Source organism: Moschus berezovskii, chromosome 27, assembly GCF_049115385.1.
Source record: "Moschus berezovskii isolate FMDL1 chromosome 27, NW_MosBer_1.0, whole genome shotgun sequence".
Classification (NCBI taxonomy): domain Eukaryota; kingdom Metazoa; phylum Chordata; class Mammalia; order Artiodactyla; family Moschidae; genus Moschus; species Moschus berezovskii.
In genome coordinates, this window is record NC_142486.1 from 17,176,035 (window position 1) to 17,191,944 (window position 15,910).

The window sequence follows — 15,910 nt, forward strand, 5'->3', positions numbered from 1 at the left end:
ATTGAAGATCGGAGATTTTGCCTAAAACCCTAGCTTCTCCTGAAAGTTAGAAGGTCCATTCGTCCACTCTGGGCCCTGTTTCTTCAGCAGAGCTGGCTGGAGCCTCCCCCTTCCCGAGCCCTGGGCCTCGTCCTTCCCAGCTCTCTGCTGTCTCCAGACTCCCTGCTGCTGGTCCACAGTCTCACTGCTTTGTTATCACAAGTCCGAGTGCCCAACGCACAGTGAGACCAGACAGAATGAATCAACGGGGCTTGGAGCAGAGAAAGGTTAATTGCAGGGCCACACCAGGAGACAGCAGCTCATGCCTTAACAACCCTGAGCTCCTTGAAGGGTTTCAGCAAAGCATTTTTAAAGGGCAGGCGAGGGAGGGGCCTCATGGGGTGTGTGTTTTTGCAGAAGCACTTGGCCCTCAGGGTGTTGAGTCTGGGAGGAGCTGGCTGGGCAGAAGGAGACTGGGAAGGTCACATCAGCTTTGAGGGCACAGCTGTGGCTCCAGGCAGTTGAGGCAGAGTCTCCTGCCCTAAGGAGGTGGAACGGCCACTGGCTCAGGACGCTTAAAACACTCAGGCGGGGGAAGCAAGCCCCAATGACCCTGGGGTTCCCTGCAGACCCCTCTGTCTCCCCTTTTCCTAGGACCTCTTAGAGCACCAGCAGGTGCTGGAAGTCGGCGGGAACACCGCCCGCCTGGTGACCATGGCCGATGCACGGCCCTGGCTCCTGCACTCGGTACGGCTGAAAGACAAAGAGGAGGGGGCTGACCTTCAAAGAGAAGACCCCCGGGCCGCACCCCCCGAGGGGCCTTCCAGTGAGGACACGCCCCCAGAGAGGCAGGCCACGCCCCCTCATAGCCCCCAGAGCGCCAAGAGGCGTGGCAGCTGGGCCGGCGCTGACCCCAAGAGCTCCCTGGAGCCCCCCGCCAAGAGGCCCGCACTCCAGGACATACGCTCGGCCCCCAGCCCAGGGCCCAGAGCAGAAGAGGAGCTGGGAACTCTGGCGCCTGCCCTGCTCGCGGCTCCTGAGGACGGAGGTGCATCGGAAGCCGGGCTGGGGGACCAAGAGGGTATCGGGGTACCCAGCTTCCCAGGCCAGGAGCAGCTGAGCTGTCAGGCCCAGCTTCCGGAGGCCCCTGAAGACCCCAGAGGTACCAAACCCTGTCCCCACCCCGCCTTCCCCCACCCACCCCTTGTCTTATCGGGGGGCCTGAAGGGCCCACACCACCCTCCTCTAGACCAGGAACCTACTGCTGCCACAAGAGGGGCCTTTGCGTCAGCTTTCCTCGACCTCGACTTTGAGCGGGAGGCTCTTGCCTGTTGACACTCGTATTCCCCCTAGAGGGCAGAGCTCCTGTGCTCCTTAGCCGACCTGTGAATTAATTACAAGGACGAGGCACTCTTGTGGTTCTGGAAAGAGGCATTTCCTGAGTTGTCCTTACCAGGAAGCTGGAAGGGGAAGGGTCTCGCCTCTCAGGGGACTTGGCAGGTGCCCCCCACCCCTTTCCTCTCCTCTGCTGGAATTCTCCCAGGGGTTTACACACCCAGCTACGTGGTCAGGGCTTCTGGAGAAAGATAGGCACTTGCTCACTCCCCTGGGGCGGGGGAGTCCCCGGGCCCTGGGCACAGCCCCCAGGCTGGCACCCCACCGTCTGTCCATCTGTACTGGGAGTGCAGCCCCAACACCTGCCACCCCGAGGAGGGAGGTGCTGTCTCCGTGCTCATGGCCTTACCGGCAGACCCAGAAGGACCTGTGGCATGAACGGTGGGGGGAGAGACGGGTGGGCCCCACCTCTGCAGTCTCCCACGCCTCTCCCCTCTGATCAGGTCTGGCAGACGGTTCTGCGGCTGGCAGCCTCTCCCAGGTGGCATGGGAAAGGTGAGTGTGGTTCAGGCTCCGGCGATCTGGGCTGGGAGGGGGCGGTGAGAGCCTTGGAGGTGGCGCCCAAGGTCCAGGGTTGATTATTACCTGGAGGTGTTCCACAAAGGTTTGTCAGGCACAGCGCTTCTTGGCCAGCAGTCTCAGACGCCTAAGGGACCGTGAGACCCCCTCACCAGGGACCAGGCGCTCCTTGTCCGAGGTGGACGAGGCCAGCAGTGCTGACGGCTGTAGCGCCCCGTCCGCTGGGAACAGTGGGTGCCACAGAGGACTGAGGGGGCACCTCCCACAGTGTGTACATCACCCTCGGCTTGCAGGGCCCGTGTCCTGCTGGCTCAGCTTGGGCGGGCCCAGTCGCATGGTCAGAGCCAGGTGTCCAGCTAGCCTGGGGCATCCCACCTGTCACTGCTTTAGTTTTTAGTAAAAACCTAGACCAGTGAGGCTTCCCCGGTTGCACAGACGGTGAAGAATCTGCCTGCAATACAGGAGACGTGGGTTCAATCCCTGGGTCGGGAAGATCCCCTGGAGAAGGGCACCCCATTCCAGTATTCTTGCCTGGAGAATCCCATGGACAGAGGAGGCTGGCGGGCTACAGTCCATGAGGTCGCAAAGAGTTGGACATGACTGAGCAACTAACACTTCTGAACCAGTCACTGCTTTAATTTTTAGTAGAAACTCTCTGAGGAAAGTGCCTGGAACCCCCGAATACAGCACAGAAGCAGAGCTTCTGCACACAGACCTGTGAGCTTGATCAGAAGGGGATGCAGCCATTTTTGTTGTTGTTGTTAATGAAAATAAGCTTTATGATACCAAGTAATAAATACAAAGATGCAGACAGTTCCATTTTCTTGCAGATGTTTGGGGTCAACTTGTATCAAAGGCAGAACTGAAATCTACTTTCAGTCTTAGGAAAAAGCTCAGGGGTCCTTGTTAGGTTTGGTTTGGGAGGTTAACTCTTTTCTTCTGCATTTATAACTTACGCATTTTAGAATTGACTTCAAAGCACCAATAGTCATGCAAATGCTTAAGCAGAAAAGAAGTTACATTAAGCAGAATTTACACTGTATGGTAAAGAGGGGATCAGCTACTAGGTTAAGAGTCCTGTCAGGTCTTCCTTAGAAAAGAAAAAAAAAAACCTGCAGGTTGTATCAGGTCCCAGAAGGAGCTGGTAAATCTAGAAGTCCTGGCTCTTACCCGCCCCACCAGTGTGGGGTGATGAGGAGGCTGGGGTCCGCGTCCCTCCAGGCGGCAGGAGAGCGGGAGGCAGGACAGGAGGGAGGGGGTCCCCAGCCCCGCCAGCGGGCCGGGCACCCGAGCCTCAGTGTCCCGTCTGCCGAGGTGGGGGCCTCGTGGAATCAACTGTCTCCCATCCCCCACTAAGCCTGATGCCCTTTGCCCCCACCCCCGCCCCCTGCAGGGACTGTGAGAGCGTGCGCTTCATCGGGCGCCCGTGGCGCATCGTGGACGGCCGCCTGAACACGCCAGTGGTCAAGGGCATGATGGAGGCGGTGCTGTACCACATCATGACCAGGCCCGGCGTGCCCGAGAGCTGCCTGCTGCAGCACTACAAGGGCGTCCTGCAGCCGCTGGCCGTGCTCGAGCTGCTCCAGGTGAGCCTCTCGGCGGGGAGGGTGCTCGCTGGGTCCCTGTCCTTTCCCCTTCCAGGGTCTCAGAGGACGGGGGGTGGTGGGCACGTTGGCTGAGCTCTGGGGTCAGCCACTGCATACCAGCTCAGCCTACGAGGGTGCACTGGCCCCCTTGCAGAGAGCCAACTCCTCAGAAGAGTCTTGGATCCCTGGTATCCTCCCCCCCAACCCCCAAAGCTTATTCCCACCCCCCCGCCCAGAGAGGTCGGCCCCATTGCCCTCCCAGGCCACTGCGCTGGCCAAGCCCCACACCAATTTCCTTCCTCCTGCATCTGCTCTTTAGCGCTGCCAGCGCCCCGCCCCAGTTCTCAGCACTCAGCCTCCCACAGCCCCCACCCCTGCCCTGGGTTCCTGCCCCAGCTGTCCCTCCCAGGTCCTCCTTCAGCCCCAAGCTGCTGCCTAGGCTTACGCAGAAGCATCCCCGGGGTCTTATTTCTGACCCTTTCTCAAGACCAGGGCTCAAGGGCTTGCATGCCTATGGGGACCAGCAGATAGGTGAGTGACCAACCCCCATAGGTGGCAAGGAAAGCTGGTGAGGTACCCATGGTCTCCTAAGGGCAGCTTGGCTTGATGGCCGCCCTGCGCTCTGCCCGTGTGTGCACAGAAGTTCCAACTTCTTGACAGAAGCAGGAGCAGGAAGTTCAGTGTTCAGTTCCCTGCACTTCACAGCAGGTGTGGGCCAAACAACCCCGTCTGGAAACCAGTCTGCAGCCCCTGCTCAACACGGGGCCACTGTATAAATGCTGGCCACGCCCTTCTCTCTCTCACCCTGGGCTCTTGCTTAAACCCGCCTGGTCAATCCCTGCTCGTCTGTCAAGACCACCCTTCTTTGTCTGTTCTGGGAGGCCACTCTGGGTACAGAGGACGTGGTCCTTAAATGCCCCTGGAAACCGGTCTGTCTGTGCCATTGCAGGGGCTGGAGACCCTGGGCTGCATTAAGAAGTGCGTGCTGAGAAAGCCCACAGCCGTCTCGCTCTTCTCTAAGCCGCCGGTGGGAGAGGCACCGCTGAGCCCGGACGAGAGCCCCGTGGTATTCTACGAGCCCACGCTGGACTGCACCATCCGCCTAGGCCGCGTCTTCCCCAACGAAGTCAACTGGAACAAGTGGGTCCACCTCTGAGGCCCGTGTGGTCCTGGCAAGCCTCCCGGGTGTTCTCTCCTGGGGGGCCTCTGCCCACTTGTAGGGGCGGCCTGGCAAGGTCGGGACCCAAGGATTCCTGCATCCCACCCACGGGAACACTATGTGCCCGGCCCGGCCCTGGCTGTGGTTTCTGGCCTAGAACTCTGGACAGAGGACCACCTGGCTGCCCACTCCCAGCCCATCCGCGGCTGGCCTTGAAGACTGTGCTCTGTCACCCCCCGGAGCTGGGTAGGGGAGCTTAGAGATGCTGCTCCCCACCTGCTCTCCTCCTGTTTCCTCTGTGGATCCTGGGTTGTGGTAAGTGAGAGGCCCCAGTGGGCTGGTCCTCCAAGGGCTTCTGAGACGCTCCTGCCCTTCAGGAGCAGAGCCGCTTGCCCAGGCCCTGAGCCTTCTCTATGAACATCTGCCCACTGGCCAGTGAGGGGTCAGAAGCTGTGGGCCTCGGGGGTCTGCCCCATCCACACAGACTCACGTTCCAGCTTCCGGCCACCCCATCGTGGAGGACTCTTTGTGCTCCCCAGAAACCCCCCTTGGTCTGAGGGACAGGGCCTTGTAGGGACATGTCATAGAGCGCAGGCTGGGTGACACCCTGCCAAGGCCGCCACTGAGACTTGTTCCTCTGGAGGCAGGACCCCTGACCACTGAGCCTGCAAGCCACCCGCAGGCCTCCTGCCGCCTGGAAACGGGGAGTCATTATAGGTTTGGGTTTGTCTTTTTTTTTTCCCCAGCCTCTTTCCTTATTGAAAAAAAAACCCTGGCATGTATTTATATGTTTTTTTAATTAAAGCGAAGTAAAATGCATTTCCTGTTGTATTTCCTAAAGAGTCTTTGATCCCCCGGAGGCTTGTTGTTTTCCATCGTGGAACAGCCGGGAATAGATGTTGTCGGTAAAACCCGAGGAAGAGGCAGGTGATGGGGGTAAGCTCAGCTCGGCCCATCCCGGCGCTGCCTCACTGCACACCGCTGCCTCGAAACCCTTCCTCCTGCTCAGCCGGGCCCCGGCCTGTCCCTTGACAGGCATCCAGCCGCGCCCAGGCCAGGCCTGTGGCCGAGTGCATGGCCTGCGGCGCCGACAGGCTGCTGAGGTCAAAGCCTGGAGCGTGGATTCGGCCCATGGCTGGTCTCTTTCGCTCACAGTGTGTCTTTGCTGTTTTTTAGTTAGTTACCAACATTTCTTTAAAATTGGAGGTTTCACATTTTTTAAAAACTTCCAGAACTCTGTCTTCTCTGGAAAGACCTAGAAATACTGCATGTGACAGTCGTAAGTATGGGACATACCCCCCCAGTCACGGCTGGCCCACCTGGCAGCCTTGGGTTTCCAGCTTTTCTCTGCCGGGGACCTGGTCCCCAGGCCAGACTCCAGGGTGATGGGGCAGAGGACAGGAGGCATGGGGTCTGGAGTCTTGAGAGTGAACCCCACCCCCGCCCAGCACTGCCAAGACCTGGCCAAGTAATGGCATCATTTTCTTTTTTTTTCTTCTTTCTTAGTTTTTACTCCAGAGTGAAAAAATAGCATTTGGGGTGATTTGGGGTAATCAAGTAGAATAATGGATATGATTTGCTCTGTAAACAGAAAATACAGATGCTGATTATATGGGAATGCATTTCGTGGCGGGAGGAAGGTAGGGTTGGGATCCAGTCTTGATGTTCCCGTCCCAGAGCTTTGGTTTTCGCATCTGAGAAATGGGGATAGACTGTCCCCCTCACAGGAGGGCCAGATGAGCTGAAGAACACCAAGGACAAGCACACAGTAGGACTCAGTCAAGTCTGTTTCCTTCCCTGTGTCCCCAGGTTGAAGGACAGTTTGGGCACGTGTCTAGGAGATGGACACAGGGGCGAGAGTCAGCTTTCCAGTGGAGAGAGGGGGTTTCTGTGACCCACATTCCCACATCTAGGCATCCTGTGCAAGGATGACTTCCTGCTTCCCTCCCTCCCCCCACCCATCCCATCAATCTGTCCGTGTGTCCATCCACCCCCTCAGCTAGGCCCCATCCAAGGTAGCTCTCTGCCCTTCCAAGCTCTGCACTCAGGGTTTGCAAAACCAGAAGTGTAGATCAGAAGCTATGAGATCAGATGGCTTCAGGGCCAGGCAGGTAATATAAGGGGCCTGGTTAATACTGGGCGGGGTAGGAACTATGGAAAATTAAAATCTGCATGCCCAGGGTGGGAAGGAATTCATGTTTAGAAAAAAAAGATTTTAAATACTTGACTACCTAGTAAAACACTCCGCCTGCAATGTGGGAAACCTGGGTTCGATCCCTGGGTTGGGAAAGTCCTCTAGAGAAGAGGGTAGCTACCCCCTCCAGTATTCTAGGCTGGAGAATTCCATGGACTACAGTTCATGGGGTTGAAAAGAGTCGGACACGACTAAGCAACTTTCACTTACCTAGTAAAACACAGCATGGGAGCGGGGGAACACCAAGCCCCGGGGGTCATGTCCTGTTCGCCCCAAGTGACAGCACGCCCCAGACCCCGAAGGTCTGTCCTCTGGGTTCTTTTCCCTCCACACTCTGCATTCTTACTCCTTTTTACTTACATACGGTGTTAGTCACTCAGTCGTGTCCAACTCTTTGCAACCTCATGGACTGTAGCCCACCACGCTCCTCTGTCCATGGAATTCTCCAGGCCAGCATACTGGAGTGGTGTGTCATTCCCTTCATCAGGGGATCTTCTCCACACAGGGATTGAACCAGGGTCTCCTCCTTTGCAAGTGGGTTCTTTACCATCTGAGCCACCAGGGAAGCCCACACTCTTCATTCTTACTCCTTTTTGCTTACATGAACCATAGTTAATCCATTCTCTTGTAAACACCTAAACCTGCAGGCTGCTTGCTTCTCCAGGCCTTTTCCTCTGCATTTACATACCTTTTATGCTCCCCACCCCTGAGGAAACACAGACCCATGATGGCATTGTGCGTACTGACACAGCTCCAGCGGTGGTTCACCCTGGAGTGCCCCTGCACGTCGGTGTCTGCACATAGCCATGCATTACGAAGTAAGTCTCTAGGCGGGAGTCCTGGCACTGAGGTACTGATGTTACTCCCTCTTCACTGAAATTGCTTCCTGGTTTTCCCTACTGAGCATTTTCTCCTCTGCCTTCCCAGGCCCCACCTCCCTTCCTTCTGGAGCCCAATCAGATCTTGCTTAGTGTCTGGCAGCTGCCAGCCTCCCACATCCCCTTCCTCCCCTTCCAGCCTCGCTTTGCCAAAGGCCACCCAGAACCCTGGGCTGAGTGATCTGTGTCCTCTGGCTTCACTTGACTACCCACCCTTCCCCTGGGTCCTTGACCCACTTATGCCAGGGAATTTTCCATATGTGCGTGTGTGTGTGTGTGTTGTGTGTGTGAAGTGTATGTGTATTTTTTATATGTGAGTGTGTGTGTTTGCACACATGATCTCCCTGCTTAGGGTGGTCTCACCACCCACACCGCCTGGTGCCCAGTGCAGGCCCACCCACCCAAGGAGTAGAATTCAGCCCTTGTTGAATTTAAAAAAAAGAAACTACTAAAAAAGAAAAATAAGAATTTTTAAAACAAATTTTAAATTAAAAATATTTTAAAAATTGAGAAGAACCTGATATAAATAAAGAACCTACCACGGTTACCAAAGGGGAGAGGGAGACAGGGAGGGACAAATTGGAAGGTTAGGGTTAACAGATACAAGCTACTATAAATAAAACAGGGAACCAGAAATTACCTTGTAGCTCAGGAAATTATACCCAGTGTATTGTAATAACCTATGTGAAATATAATCTGCAAAAAAAAAACAAAACAGAAAAATCATTGCTGTACATCTGAAACTAACAATATTGTAACCAAAAGAACCTACCGGCTCACCTTGTGAACATTCCCACCGCACCGAGTTGCTGTGACAATTGTGTAGCCACTTGACAGTGCCAATGCGAGTGGAGCCCCTGGACCTCAGCGCAGGGAGGACACCACCTTCAGCTGGCTCCTCAGCCAAGTGCCAGTGGTCACCAGCAGGTGGCAGGAGCAACCCAACATCTCCGTTTACTGAGGCTTGGTCTGGTCTCCAGATGTCTGTATTAATAACTTGTTGTTTGGGCTTCCCAGGTGGCCCAGAATCCGCCTGCCAATGTAGGAGACCCAGGAGATACAGGTTCAGTCCCTGGATCAAGAAGATCCCCTCGAGAAGGAAATGGCAACCCACTCCAGTATTCTTGCCTGGAAAATTCCATAGACAGGATCCCAGGCTATAGTCCCAGACAGGACTGAACACACTTGCAGGCACATACAGCTCATCGTCCAGCCGTGTTTAAGGTTGAGATCAACAAAAGTATATGGGAGTGGGGGTCAGGGTGGGGCTGACCTGTCCACAAAAATGATAAAGTAGCAACATTTTCTGAGCACTTCCAATGAGCCAGACACCGCTCCCCATGCTCCACACTTCACTTGTATTGATTCCTGGTCCTGATCAACGTACCCATTCCATGTATGAGAAAACTGAGGCACAAGGAAGTGAAATGATTTCTGCAGGTTGAAAGCTAGTAATTGGATCTCCTGGTTTCCCAACTCAGGCCATCCAGCCTCAAAGCCCTCCCTGCTTAGACCCCTTTCCAGAGATGGGGTTTGCCTTGGGGTGGGTGGCCAGCATGATGCTGAGAGAGCCCCAAATTGCAGAATGTAAAATTTATTTTCTGGGACCATCAGTTTTTAAAAAGAGAATGTTCACGTCTGTTGGCCCAGAGATGTACTGCAAAAGCCCAGGGGGAGTATAGTTTCAGGCATGGCTGGATCCAAGAGCTTAAGAGGTATTATCAGGAATATGGGTCCACTTCCCAGCTCTGCTTCCCAGTGTGTTGGCCTCATCTCAGATGAGCTGTTCCCTCCTGGGCTCTCCCCTCTAATCCACCCCCATCCCCAGCAGCTCCGGGCTTAGTCCACCCCTACAGCGAGTAGGAAAAGCATACTGACCAGCTTGGGTCATACGTCTGACCCTGAACCCTCACTGAGGCCAGGAGGATGGCATGCTCTCGGGGGGGAACCCGGGTCACGTAGCCGTTCCCAGAGCTGGAGTCAGCCCCCCAATGATGCTGACACAAGCTCAGGCACCAATGGCTGTTTCTTCCCTCCTGACCCAGGTGCCTTCGAGCAGAGCAAGGTGAGGAGAGCTTGGACTTGGGGTCAGGAACTCAGAGTTCAAGCTCTGACTTTAACCTTTAATTCAGGGTTTGACCATAGACAAGTCACCGGTCCCTTTTGTACCTTTACTTCGTTTGTTAAATGGATATCCTGCCTCTGGGAGCCTGCTGATGGAAAAGGGCTGGGCCAGGAGCAGTGGGTGGCATCCTCCTGCCTCTAAAGACAGGGTTGTTAGTAACTGTATGGCCTGGACTCTGGGTGACAGGGGACCTCTGCCCTCACCCCCTCACCCTGTGTTTAGGGCTCGGTCACACCTCCAGGCCTTTGCTCAAGCTCTTTCTTCTGCCTGAGTAGCTGGTGTCCCTTACAGCTCCTATTCATTTTTCAGAGCCCAACAAATACCACCTCCTCCCTGAAGACCCCCCAGGGCCTTCCTACTGCCTGCTCTGATCTCCCATCCAAGTGCTGGGGTTGCCTCATACCAGCTAGGAGTGTCGATTATAAACATCTCTTCCAATCCCGTGTTTAAAGCCATCAAGTTGGTAGCTTGCAATTGACCATGGTGAAATGTTTACACCATGGAAATAAGCCAATGCTGCAAATCTGGCTTTACTGAGGAGGGCTCCCTATGTGCCTGATCGGGGGTGAAGCAGCGAACTCAAGAGGTGTTGCTGCCTTCCCAGAGCTTGTGTTTGGTATTTCATCCTTGTCTCTAGCAGATGTTTATGTCCATCCATCCATCCAACTCTTCTTCCTTCCAGCCTTGTCCATCCTTCTATGCCTCCGTCCACCCTCTAATGTACCCACTCGTCCATTGGTCATCCATCCACCCCGCTCCTGGTACTCCAGCCCCTCAGGTGGGCCAGCTCCTGTCTCCCTTCTGCACCGACTTTTATGAGCTGGGTCCCCTTCAAAGACCCAAAGTGTCGGTGAGGAGTCCTGTCTGGCCCAGGCCAGAGACCCGTGCCCCTCTGCCACCCTGGCCTGCCATCAGCAGGGGTCGCAGGTGTCCCCTCCCCCCCACACCTGGGCCCAGAGCTCTGGGTGCCGGAGAGCTGAGCTGCTTCCCCAGAGAGCCCAGGGTGCATGGGGCACCTGGTCTCCCTGAAGGTGTGAAAACCACAGCACACCGTGGCCCAAGTGTCTCCGGGGTGACGGTGGGGTTGGGGAGGGCTGCTCACACCTGCAGGAGCTGTGGTTTCACACTTGTGCTCCCATCTGCACCTCACACATCCTGATCCCAGTCCCACTACTAAGACCATCAATGTTCTAGAACTTTCAGAACCAAGGAATCTGGTGTTCTCTTAGCGACTTCTCCCAATCACACCCCGACCCCCGCCCGCCCTTTTACAGAGAAGTCAGAGGAGCCATCGGCAGGACTGACAGGTCAGCCTCATACAAAAGCAGACAGGCCAGAGCTTCAGGCGCTGCCCTGCAGCCTGGCTTTTGGGAAGAACCACTGGCCAAGCAAGGCCAGGTCGAGGTGGAGAATCCCTCAGTGCTCTGAGAGCTGGTGGGTGAAACAGACTCCGCTATTTTAACCCTGCTCGGTGGCCTCGAAAAGCCTGCCTCTAAAGGTGAGCACCCTTAGGAGAAGAATGATCTCTTTTCCTTTGTTTTTATTTTTATCGGGCTCTAGAGAAGGGGATTGGAGAAGGAAATGGCAACCCACTCCAGTGTTCTTGCCTGGAGAATCCCAGGGACAGGGGAGCCTGGTGGGCTTCCGTCTATGGGGTCACACAGAGTCGGACACGACTGAAGTGACTTAGCAGCAGCAGCAGCAGAGAAGGGGATGGGGAATACCTCTGCACGTTATGCCCCACTATGGAGATGTCCATTCTGATTTTCCTGGGATCTTGTTTTCCTTTTTAAAGTAAGAATTATTTGCAATGTGCAGCACCAATTTCCAGCTCCTGTGAAAAGCTGACGTTCAGTAAGTTGCCTTCAAAATGTCGCAAAGAAGTATTTTCTTAACCTTAATTTCACATTTCAGCAGGCTCTCTACAAACCGTCGAGAACTTGACGTCTTCTAATTCCCCAGGATGAACAAATAAGATGCCAGCGACCAAGATCACCGTGTCCTTACTGCCTAGTCCAGGGCCCTCCCCCACCATGAGTGCCAAGAGGAGGGTCCTCTCCCAGCATCCCAGCACCAGTGTGTACTCAACACATATCTCCTGGGCACATCATGGGAACAACGAATGGGCAGCAGGAGCCCGAAAGCGAAATCTTGGTTGCTGAGGGGCTGATTCTAAGAAACAAAGCTGCTTTTCGGCCCAGAATCCCCCAGGCGCCCCTCTGCAGGGCGGGACAGCCTGCAGGTACCTGGGTCGTGTCTGCTTTCTCAGCCCCACCCAAGCTCCAGCACAGACCGTGGTCCTGGCCGCAGAAGGAAGGAAGCTGATGTTTATTGAGGGTCTGGGCTGCACACCGTATGTGGGCGACCTATCTGATTTCTCCACAGGGTAGGTCAGGCCACCCACATGGTCCAGACAGGAAACTCCAGCCCAGAGAGGGGAAGCGACACGCCAAAGATGGCAGAGTCAAGATGTGTCAGAGTCAGGATTCAGAGCTCCATCCACCGCCCACCCCCAGGGTCACGGTGGGCTCACTTGGTCCCCTCTCCTGCCCCCTGCAAGGTGATGAGGAAGAGTGTGGACCTTGTGTGGCTCCCAGAGGCAGGACCGGGGCTGGGGGGCGGTGGGTGCCGGGCTTGTGGTCTGTCCCAGGCAGGGCCCTGGTCCCAGCATGTGACTGGCCTCTTGGCATGTGTCCCGGGGGCCACCCCCACGTGCCTGGGAGGGAGGGAGGCTGCCCCTACATGCACAGAGGCACGTGCCGCTCACATTCATGCATGCGGGGAACTCACATTGGCACAGATACACAGGTGGCATCACCACGGGGGTGTTCCATGTCCACCCAGGCACGCGGGCCACACACACACACACACACGCACAGCCATGCCCGTGGGCCCCTGAACCCCAGATGCACACTGTGAACACCAGGCTCAGGCTGCCCGTCGGGGAGACCAGGGCTGCAGGCCTCTTCACTCCACAGCCCCCGGGGACCCTATCCGCAGCTCATGGCTCAGGAGCATCGCTAGCTGGCCTGGGACCCTGGTGGCGTAGGCGGAGGGGCCATGACCACCCACTGCCGGAGGTAGCTCCTGGGGGGCTCCTCGTCCCCGGGGCTGCCGCAGTCACAGTCCGCAAAGCCGCTGTCAAACGTGTTCATGTCCAGGCCGACCGGGGGCGAGCCCGCCTCGCTGTCCGACGGCCCGGGTGTCCAATCTGCCTCATCCTCACAGGACAGCCTTAGCCGGTCAAGGAGGCTGCCCGGCCTCACGGGGCCACCAGCCGAGACGCAGCCACAAGACAGGATCGTGGCCCCCGTGCTCAGCAGCGGGTCCTCTGTGCCCGGGCCAGGCTCCAGGCCAGTGTCCAGGTTCAGGGCAGGGTAGCCATCATCCCCACAGGTGCAGGGCCAGGCACACAGCCCCTCTGCATCCACCACGGTCACCGTGTCAATGGACACCAGGCCGTACAGCCGGTCTTTCTCCTGGCTGTAAAGCGAGCTGCCCAAGCTGCCAGCGGTGGAGGGCACTGGGCCCCAGGAACCTGGCTCAGGCACCCCATCAGTTTCCACCAGGTCTGCGGGCTCTGGCAGCTCCGTGGGCACCAGCCCCTTGGCTGCACCCTGCGGTGGGCACGGGCTGCACATCTCCAGGGCCAAGTGCACCCCTGGGCTCCAGGGTCTCAGCTCCAGGCTGGAGGCAGTGAAGGGTGTGCCCACCCATTTCTGCAAGAGAGGCAAAGAGGAAGAGTCATGGATGGGAGCAGGGACAAGGGTGCTCAGTCACTGGATCTGTCTGACTCTGCGACCCCACAGACTGCAGCCCACCAGGCTCCTCTGTCCATGGGAGTCTCCAGGCAAGAATACTGGAGTGTGTTGCCATTTCCTCTTCCAGGAGATCTTCCTGACTTGGGGATTGAACCTGCAACTCTTACATCCCCTGCATTGGCAGGTAGATTCTTTACCACTAGGGCCATCTGAGAAGCCCAGGGACAGGGGTTAGGGGGTGAGCTGTTTACGTATAAACAGAGACAAGACAGACAGAAAGGAAGACTGCAGAATATAGAGAGATGGGGGCGGGGGAGATTAGCACGCTGCTGTGTCCCTGTCCAGAGACGGTCCCCCCACTGTCCCTGCGTCCCTGGGCCTCAGTTTCCCCACCTGTAGCAAGGAGCCATGGCTCTTGGCAGCCTGCTGGCGCAGATGATCCACTGCTCAGTGGTCTGGGGTCTGTGTGGGTGTGAAGTCAAGACTCCCGAGTAATGGGGACCAAAGGGCAGGAGGGCCTGAGGACTGAGTGACAGCGCCCCCACCAGGCCTCCCGTTTTATTTTCCTTGGGGAGATTTCTCGAAACCTCGCTTCTCCTTACTAGCGTGGACATGTGGCCAGGCAGAAGCCCTTCACTTCTCGGGTCACAGCTGTGTCCCCCAGAGGCTCACACAGTGCCTGGCAGACAGTAGGTGCCCAAAAAAATGCATATTAAGTAAATGGATGAGTGGAATGAACCAAGAACCAGCCACTCGGAAAGGATAAGGTGGTAGCGGTGGTTCAGTCGCTCAGTCGTGTCTGACTCTTTGCAACCCCACGGACTGTAGCCTGCCAGGCTCCTCTGTCCATGGGATTTCCCAGGCCAGAATCCTGGAGTGGGTTGCCATTTCCTTCTCCAGGGGATCTCCCTGATTCAGGGATCAAAACTGCATCTCCTGATAAGGGCTGCGGGGCAAAGATGAACTGAGGCAGCCATCCTTAAGCTTTCAGGGTCTCCCTGCCCTTGCCTGCCAGGGGTTCCCCTCATGACACGGGGTCTCCATTCAGTCGGCAGAGAACATCCCTGAGAACCAAAATCTCCCAGTTTTGAGCTCCTTGGTCAGAAAGCTCATCTCAGAACTCTGCTGAGGCCTGTCACCCCTGATCTGAAGTCACTTCTCAGCTGTGTGGCCTTGAGCCTCTCTCTGCTTCAGCTTCCCCGTCTGCAAAACGGGCGTGCTAACAGTCCCCACTCCACAGAGTGGTTGTGGGGATTAAATGATAAATTGAATAACATCTGTGGAGCTCCTGGCAGAGCACCCAGTGTATCAGTGAGGCCTAAAACAAGCAGAATAGACGTAAGAGTTGAGCTTCAGGGAAAGTGCAGAGGAAAGAGGAAAGGTTGGTTGGACGTGGGCTGGAACCTAGACCCCGCTGCCGCCTGTCTCCGAGCCTCAGTCTCTGGTCGTCTCGTGTCTCCCCTGGGACAATGGAACACCCAGCCACCCACTTTCAGGGGCTGCTACGAGGGTGAAAGGGGGGAGGCGAGACGGCGCTCCGTGATGGCCAGGCAGCCGGCAGGTAGCACCTCCTGACTTTCAGGCTCGGCTGGAGCAGGTTGTCTGCCCCGCCCGCCATCACCACATCCTCTCTGCGGTGGCTGCCGCCTCGGGGCAGGGGGTGGCGGTACATGGGCACAGAGAACCCATGGGTGCTGGCAGCTGTGGTGGGGGCCCCATGTATTTCGCAGGTGGGGCCATTTCCTTCCCAGAAGCTGCTCCCTCCCACCTCCAGAGCAAGGGTTTCTATGAAAGGACTAGGAGGCCAGTCTGGGGCTCAAGGGACCACCTGGCTCACCCTCTGCCCCAGTTTGATTCCTCGGCCTGAGAAACGCTGCAGGATCTGGTTTAACACTCATGCCAACCCTGCTCCATGGAAACTCCTTCCTGCACTTTGTGGATGGAGAGACTGAAGCCACCTTGTGGATGGAGAGAATGAAGTCTGGCTCCGGGTTGGGCGGGGATCTGGGTGCCCCCGATCTGCAGGGTGGGACTGGGGGGTCCAGGTGTGAGGGGAGACGCAAGCTCCCAGAAGAAGGCGAGAGGCTCCAAGGGGCTCATCACAGGGTGGGGATGCTCACCTTGAAGTCTCCGCTGTGGCCCACGTACAGGGGCTGGAAGAAGGGCTTTGGGCTGGACACCTGCAGCCACACCTTTTCCCATGGCCTGGGAAGGCAGAGACAAGGTGAGTCCCCCTGCATCTCCCAGAGATGGGCCTCCTGCTCAGCTGCAAGCCAAATGTGTCCTGTGGGAGACTCAGCGTCTCCAAGACACA

At 56.6% G+C, this 15,910-nt stretch overlaps 2 protein-coding genes and 1 long non-coding RNA gene across 4 annotated transcripts in view; 1 reads left to right on the forward strand and 2 right to left on the reverse strand.

The window, feature by feature from the left end:
• Positions 1 to 5,457, forward strand: part of GTF3C1 (general transcription factor IIIC subunit 1) — a 78,388-nt gene extending 72,931 nt beyond the window's left edge. Inside the window, exons 34-37 of the mRNA XM_055409732.2 lie at positions 634 to 1,141; positions 1,818 to 1,869; positions 3,287 to 3,479; positions 4,429 to 5,457. Of these exons, the coding sequence (XP_055265707.2) occupies positions 634 to 1,141; positions 1,818 to 1,869; positions 3,287 to 3,479; positions 4,429 to 4,635 (960 nt within the window). The 3' untranslated portion in view covers positions 4,636 to 5,457. The remainder of the gene's footprint in view (positions 1 to 633; positions 1,142 to 1,817; positions 1,870 to 3,286; positions 3,480 to 4,428) is intronic.
• Positions 5,458 to 6,269: 812 nt separating this feature from the next.
• On the reverse strand, positions 6,270 to 10,081 carry LOC148773656 (uncharacterized). The gene is made up of 3 exons (XR_016036622.1): positions 8,491 to 10,081; positions 8,351 to 8,406; positions 6,270 to 6,472 (listed from the first exon to the last, which is right to left on the reverse strand). It is a non-coding gene; the product is annotated as an uncharacterized LOC148773656 (long non-coding RNA).
• A 2,067-nt stretch (positions 10,082 to 12,148) lies between these two features.
• IL21R (interleukin 21 receptor) overlaps positions 12,149 to 15,910 on the reverse strand; it is a 33,450-nt gene continuing 29,688 nt past the window's right edge. For both annotated transcript variants that reach the window (XM_088833134.1, XM_088833135.1), the window contains exons 8-9: positions 15,717 to 15,801; positions 12,149 to 13,554 (exon numbers count right to left, since the gene is read on the reverse strand). In XM_088833134.1, coding sequence (XP_088689260.1) covers positions 12,856 to 13,554; positions 15,717 to 15,801 — 784 coding nt within the window. In that variant the 3' untranslated portion in view covers positions 12,149 to 12,855. The remainder of the gene's footprint in view (positions 13,555 to 15,716; positions 15,802 to 15,910) is intronic.